The sequence below is a fragment of the Palaemon carinicauda genome, chromosome 10, assembly GCF_036898095.1.
Source record: "Palaemon carinicauda isolate YSFRI2023 chromosome 10, ASM3689809v2, whole genome shotgun sequence".
Lineage (NCBI taxonomy): Eukaryota > Metazoa > Arthropoda > Malacostraca > Decapoda > Palaemonidae > Palaemon > Palaemon carinicauda.
In genome coordinates this window covers 115,954,257-115,962,124 of record NC_090734.1, presented here as the reverse complement: position 1 = coordinate 115,962,124, position 7,868 = coordinate 115,954,257, and the positions used below count along the sequence as shown (strand labels likewise).

General features: G+C 35.2%; 1 protein-coding gene across 1 annotated transcript in view; it reads right to left on the bottom strand.

The window, feature by feature from the left end:
• Positions 1-7,508, bottom strand: part of LOC137648200 (ionotropic receptor 21a-like) — a 34,605-nt gene extending 27,097 nt beyond the window's left edge. The window contains exons 1-2 of the mRNA XM_068381126.1: positions 7,473-7,508; positions 6,926-7,061 (exon numbers count right to left, since the gene is read on the bottom strand). Of these exons, the coding sequence (XP_068237227.1) occupies positions 6,926-7,061; positions 7,473-7,508 (172 nt within the window). The remainder of the gene's footprint in view (positions 1-6,925; positions 7,062-7,472) is intronic.
• Positions 7,509-7,868: the final 360 nt, after the last annotated feature.

Here is a 7,868-nt window from a genome sequence, read left to right as displayed (position 1 = left end):
GATTTTGTGTTTTATCACTGTTTTTTATTGTTTAATTCTAATTTAATCTGATCGGAACCTACTGCCCTCTACATAAATTAATTTCCCGTTCACTGGTAAATTTATTTGTTGAAATACTTTTCACTTACTGGCTGGCAACGCAAGAGCCTGTGTCTTACGAATGAACGAACCATCCTGAGAGGTGTCGGGTTTAGCAGGTAATGAAGTGTGGAGACTGGATCCCGTAGACTTTAGTTCCCGGCTCCTCCTCGTCCAGTCATCGCTGGAATGTTCTGGCAGCGCTCATCTTATCTTCATCCTCCGTCTTCTGTGTTCCCATTCTGATACATCATGCTATCATCCCTTGTACCTGGCGATCTGCCGAACTGGGGTTAGTCCCGCTCAAGCTCGATAGTTTCTTGTAGTTTCTGTAACCTCGCCATCCTTGTGAGCTAAGGATGGGGGCGGGGGTGGGGGGGGGGGTGTTTGGGAGAGTCTATTGGTCTGCCTGCCTAGTCATCAACAGCCATTACATGGCCCTCCCTGGTCCTATCTTTGATGGAAATGTGCCTCAAGGCACTGGTCATATGTATATGTGGTCAGTCTCTTGGGTATTGTTCTGCTTGCTAGGGCAATGTCACTGTCCCTTGCTTTTGCCATTCATGAGTGACCTTTAAACCTTTAAACACCCCTTTAGATCTCCAATATCAATTTATAAGAGCTTCTACCACAAGAGCCCGTGTTCCACACAAGAGTGGGCTAACCACATCCATTCAACAGCTTCACCTAATATTGATTAAGGGACCTTAAATACCTTATTAAGATTTGCAAAACAGTTATGTCACGCGCAAATGATTTACAGTTCTTAGTCATTCATATTTTATATGGTTTTAAGTCTCCACATTTGATAAAGTGCTACACAATCTTGGTTTTTATTATGAATTCTGACAAAGTTTTGTCTATCATGAAACTAGTTAAAACTGGCTTCTAAATAAAAGGACGTTAATTTTCTTCCTTCATTTTTCCCTCATCTTCCTTCTACCGTTTTTCTCTTATATTTTTTCACATTTCACTCCTTTCTTCAACTTATTTTTTCTTCCTCATCTTCCTTTACCCTTTTTTACCTATCAGTCTTTATCCCTTTTTCCTTTCCTCTGTTTCCAATGTGCCAATTTTCACCGACAATTGCAATCTATTTGATAAAACAAATAAACCTATAAAAGCTGTCTGTTCCACCACCTAAGTTGGTTAACAAACTTGATTCTACCTGAAGCTATTACAGAGATATATAAAGCAACATAGTCCACTTATCTCCACATTCCAATATCTATATTCCTTTAAACATCAGATAACTGATCCGTCGTCTCATTATTAAAACAGTGATGATTGTCAGTGGGCGTGGCTTAAGTGTCACGAGTGTTGTGACGTCATATGGTTGATAGAGGTCAGTTTCATAATCTAAATAGGAAAAGAATAGCCATTGGTGACGGGATAGTGTTCTGTTTTAGATTCGCTATTATAGCAAATATTCCTTATATATAATTCAATTAGGATGGCATGCTATTTGCTATATTGAATTATTGGCATGGAAATTGTCAGTTTGGTAATTTGCAGTAATTCCTGAGAGAGAGAGAGAGAGAGAGAGAGAGAGAGAGAGAGAGAGAGAGAGAGAGAGAGAGAGAGAGAGAGAGAGAGAGAGAGTACTGTGAAGCATGTATCAATCTAGAGTCCTCAGAAGCATACCTGCACTCGTCTTGTAAAGTGCTTCTGAAAATCAGTAGAATAACTCCTACAATCTACTGGTCGGGGGACATTTTGTTCTACTGTAGAAGTTTTCAAGTCTTCAATTCTCTTGCAAACTTACAGAATAGAATTGACAATACAGAACAGTTGAAGGAAAACTTAGATCTCTCTTTCCTCGATCCCCTGTTTATCAATCTTCTCTTTCTATCGTCGAAGATGTTGTTCAAAAGACATCGATGGGTGATTTTGTTCACTATATTTCTTAGATGGATTGTTCGGGTTGACACCAGCCACACTACAGGCAAGGTCATGACGACACAGGAGAGTTTCAAGATCCTGTTTCAAAACTCAATCAAGAGTCACCGAGTCCTGTCTTTAGAAGGGGAAATTAAAGTCACTGAACCTAACTTTAACCAGGTAGGAGGACTTCAGGATCCAGAAAAGTTCTTCTCTATATCCTGGAGAGAACTATTTATTGTTAATCTTTTCCCTCGGCTTTAACCCCCATTCCCTTTACCTTTACTTTCACTTTAGTTTCAGCTGGGTCTATTCATAACACGGACCCAGTTTTCCCAACCCTGTGGCCTCTCTATTGTGACTCCAACCTATTTATTGAATACCTTTGCATACTTCTGAAGTATGCAAAGTTATTCCAACAATAGGTTGGAATAATAATAATAATAATAATAATAATAATAATAATAATAATAATAATAATAATAATAATAATAATAATGATAATAATAATAATAATAATAAGATTCTTCTTCCTTCTAGTTCTTGGTCTCCCGGGGAGGTCTCCTGCACGACATAGCCGAAAATTACTTTGGGTCCTGTTCGCTGACCTTATTCTACGAGGCCTCCACTTCTGACCTGGCCCTTCAGCTGCGCCTCACTCTTGCCAGATGGGGAGTCAAGGTAATTATTCCTGAAAATTTATTAATTAGTCAGTAGTTATTAGGAAGATCCAGGAACTATTTTGTTAAATATTTTGCTCATGATAGGGACTCAAAGGAATTTCGCTTAAAATTTTAATAAACAAGTAAATAGCCTGAGTTTGTTAAGAGATATTTTGGGTGGAGGATCATTATAATCTTTCAAATTGCATGCTCAATAATCTAGTTAATAGAAAATTATGAAGTGTTTATATTTGGTGGAGAGTGTCCCAGAAATTTCTTCCAATTACTGATTGCATTAGGTTGATAGGCAAAAGATATCATTAATTAGTGGTAAGAGACCTTGACATTGTTTTCAGTGAAAATTAAGCAAATTAAGAGACAAAAATTTCCAAATATTTTGAGGTAATGATACCATTCGGAAGTTTTCAGCATTATTTGATGGAATATCTGGGTTCATTTGAAAATATGATACTAAAAGATCAAGGTAAAATCCATGAGGAATTAGAGTGAATATAGCAATAGGAAACTTGAACGAATTTTGAATGAAAAAATATTATGTCTAAACACTGAACTTGTCACAATCAATGTATTTTGTTCTTAAAAAGCCTACTACGATAATTTAGCTTGCTATTTTTATGATATTACGATCAAACTTTGCCTTGAAAACCTTAAAATCCAAAGGAAGAAAAGAATATAAAATCTAACCTTTCTCTTGGGGTTCATGCTCTGAAGAACCAATAAAATGTTAACGTTAGACTTCTCTTTCCGCCTCGAATTCATAAGCGTTTGGACCTGAAAAAAAATAATAATACGATAGGTAAATAGAAATAATCATCTTAAATATATTTGTTTGATTGCACAAACTAAGTCATAAAATAACTTAAAATAACTCACGATCACGGCATTCCGCCTAAACATCGAATTTACTTTTTTACTTTTTACTTTTTAGGGGTTTATTTCTCGCCCTCCATCAGACACTAAGAGTCTGTTCAGGCGGGCTTTGATGTGTGAAAATAATTTCTTTCCAGTTTATATTGCTCTGTATCTTTTCAGTTATTAGCTAGCATTTTTATTCAGGCTTAATAGTTTTCAGATCACTATTATAACACTTTCCAAAGAGATAAGCCTTCAGGTTTTTCTTGAAAGCTGCCACATTTTTACTATTCTTGACATCAAGTGGAAGGTCGTTGAAGAGTCTCGGTGCAGCATAACAAAAAGTTCTTCCTCCTATTGCATGATTCACACTAATTTCGAATAGTCTATATGGGTCATCAGCATGTCTAACTCTTACAGCAGCGCTGGTAGCTCGAGGGTAGGGGACCAAGCAATCGCGAAGATATTTAGGTTTATCACTTGTAAGTGCTCTGTGAGTCAAATCTTAAATTCAATTCTAGCCTTAACAGGTAACCAATGTAGATCGATCAATGCAGGAGTTATTCTCTCCCGTAGTTTAATGCCTTTTATCAGTCTAGCCGCCCGGTTTTGCACATTTTGAAGCTTTCTTAGTAGTGTATTGGGCAATTTATAGTACAGAGAATTGCAATAATCAATCCTTGATATTACGTACCTCATCACTAAAATTTTTGTACTGCCCTCTGTTAAATATTTTCTAATAAATGCTATGTTTCTCAGGTGATAGTTACACACTTTCACTGTGTTCACTATTTGATCCCTACTGACAAATTACAGTCTATCAGTACACCCAAATTTTTCACAACAGGCACAATCCTAACATCAGCGTCACCAATTTTTATACTTTGAACTAACTGGTAATTCTTCAAAGCCACATTTGTGCCAAAATACATACATTCTGTTTTATCATCATTTAATTTATGCTTTTTCCTCTGCATCCATGTTTTTATTTCAGTCATTATCTCATCAATTTTGTTTTTTGTATCTTGTGTTGTTGAAATTGAAAGGTAGAACTGAGTTTCATCTGCATATAGTTTAAACCCCATTTTTTGTTTTTTCAAGATGTGTGATAGCTCGATAGTATATATGTTGAACAAGATAGGGCCCAGAACACTACCCTGCGGTACACCTTTCATAAGAATTCTCTCACTGGATCGGTTTCCAAAAACTTCTACAATAGTCTTCCTGTTAGTTAAGTAGCTTCGCAAAAATTCCAGTGCTTCCTCAGTCACTCCAAGGGACTTTAAGTCGTCAAGTAAGTACTCGTGCACAACAGTATCGAAGGCAGTGCTAAGATCTAACATAATCAAAATTCCACACTTTCCCTCATCAAGAAGACCTATCATATCATTCATTATTGAGCATAAGGTAGTTTCTGTAGAGTGATTAGCTCTGTAGGCCGATTGATTTTCCGGGAATACCTCTAACTCATCAATATGCGCCCATAATTGCTCACTTATGATTTTTTCAATAAGCTTCGACATGTAGGATAAATTTGAAATAGGCCTATATGAATTTAGTTCGTTTACATCACCTTTTCCTTTGTATATTGGTTTGATCAACGCAGTTTTTTCACAGCTAGGAAAACAGGATTGTGATATACTTAGGTTAATTATATTCAGGTAAATATCATATACAACTTGCTTGTTTGGAGCTTCACTTATTGAACTGTTTAGGAAAGGGTCGTTTCCACAACATGTATTCTTCATCTCTCTCATAACCTTTAACAAGTCGCACATATTTATTTCCTTAAATTTTATTAACTTCTTACCCTCCTTCACTAGCATAACTGACTGTCCTTCTAAGTGATTTTGGGGGAAACCTCTATAAATCTTATCAATTTTTTCATTGAAGAATATAGCAAATTCCTCTGCACAGACATTATCAGGCAAGACATATTTTTTCTTTAATCCCATCAAATCATCTAGGTTTTTGTGAAACTCCCTCATGTTATTAGTTTTTTTTTTTACTTTCGCCGTTGTAGAATTTTTTTTTTCTAACAGGATGTTAAAGTCATTTCTGGCCTTATTATATAGATTTCTGGCTTGTGAGGATTTGGCTCTTTTCCATCTACCTTCCATCTTACGTCTATGTCTTTTTGCCTTTAATAGCCCACTATTATACCATCAAACATTTTCGTATACAACTATTTGTTTGCTCTTTATGGGACACATGGTATCGTACATTTTTCCAAAATTGTCGTTATATTTCTTGGTATAACACCCAACACATTCTTTGTCTACCATATGTTCACATTGTATGTTCTCACAAGACATTTGCGCTACACTGGCTTCAATAAAATTCTCAGCATCAAAATTTTCCCGTTCCCTATATGTGATCCATTTCTTCAATACTCTGATGCAATTTATATTAACATCAAAAGTGATGAGTTTATGTGTTTTTGAGATCTCAAAGTCTGGCTCCACTTCAAGGTTTTTAACTAGGTCAGAATCTTTCCCACATATGACTAAGTCGAGTGTATGACCACCTACTGACGTTGATACCAAAACACTGTTTATTAAATTAAACATCTCAAATACTTCCTTGAGTTCTTTATCCTTATTATCATTTTCGTCATCTACCCAACAATTAAAGTCTCCATCAATTAATGTATTTTTAATATCGTCCACCACACCCACAAAAACACTAAATTCTTCAATGAATTTCTTCATATTACTCCCTGGTGGTCTATACAATGATATTATATTCAATACCTTACTGTTTCTTGTCAGTTTTAAATAGATATATTCAAACGTTTCAAATACTATTTCATTCATGATAGAAACCCTAGAGAAGGTTTTCGACACGAAGACACCCACTCCTCCTCCAGTTTTATCCTTTCTTGGTACGTGGTAGAAATCGTGAGTACACGGCGTCATCTCTTGAATCTTTGAGTTATCACTAATATTTCCCTGCAACCCAGTTTCAGTTAATAAGCATAAATCTAATTCCATTTCATTAATAAGATTTCTAATCTTTATGGTTTTATTCCCCACCGATTGAATATTTATCAGACCACACTTAATCAATGGGCTAGACTCCATGATCGGTTCTATTTTCTATCCTGCTGAGCTCCTCCTTGTATACTTTACAGTTTTCATCATATGTCTTATGATTCGTATCATTGTAATTCCTCATTGAGCAGTTATGACACTTTAACGTATTTACACTAAAATCTGTGGTTCGGTGTTCCTGGCTACACTTGGCACATACCTGAGTCTTGCTACAACTATCGGTAGTATGACCAAATTCCCGGCATTTATAACACTAAACTACATTGTAGGAATCATAAATTTTGCAGCATCCTCTAAGCTTGGTATATACTCTATCGTCCCTTTTACGGAAAACTTTCCTGTTAGTTGGACTACACTTTATAATGACATGTGATTTACCGCTTTGTCTTGATTTAAACTTCCTGGTCAATTTCAAGTCCTCTTCATTTTCACACATATCATTCAACCATTCATTGTTCTCCATTATATTAGCAATTATATCATCTTCATTTTCATCAATATTGCAGACCTTGATCTTCGGTTTAAGTAGATCCTTTTTATCTACTTCTACCTTAATGTCATTCTTGACCCCTTCTAAGTCATTTTTTAGCCTTTTCTAACCCAGCTTTATCCGCAAAATTAACTACCAAGTGGCCTTGTTTAGAGGTTCTGACCTGTTCGACATCAGTGTTTATCGTTTTCATGATTGTTTTCTTGGTATCCGAAGCCTTCGTATTTTCCTCCGTAGATTTTTTTTTTTTTTTTTTTTTTTTTTTTTTTTTTTTTTTTTTTTTTTTTTTTTTACACTTGCGTATGTAGTCTTGGTCACATTCTCTTGTTCGTATTCCGTAAGTTTCTCTTTCAGCTCAACAATTTCTTGACACATATTGGTGTATTGAGCAGTTATCATATCCATAATACCAGACATCTGTCGTTGTACATTTACCTTCATCTCTTCCATGTTGATGCTTAGTTTCGTCATGTTTTCCCATGATTTACAACTATTATTTCCTGTTTGGATATACAGTGATTTGAAATTAATGCTTTTATTTAAAATTGTATAAGAATAATATATCTAAATTGAAGATTCTAAAAGGATAAAATACAAATTATCATCTGGTATATTTATTATTTGAAATATTGATCAATAACGTAATTTAGAAATGCTTTTATGCATACTAGAGTCTTTATAAGATTTTATTTAGGATTGCAAAATCAATAGGTGACTTGATTATTTACAAGCAATTTACACCACAAATTTATTTACAGCTTAGTTCTAAATATAGAGTTTATGTAGCCTATTCCCAAAATTACTCTTGTACCATCTTTTATTTTACACACA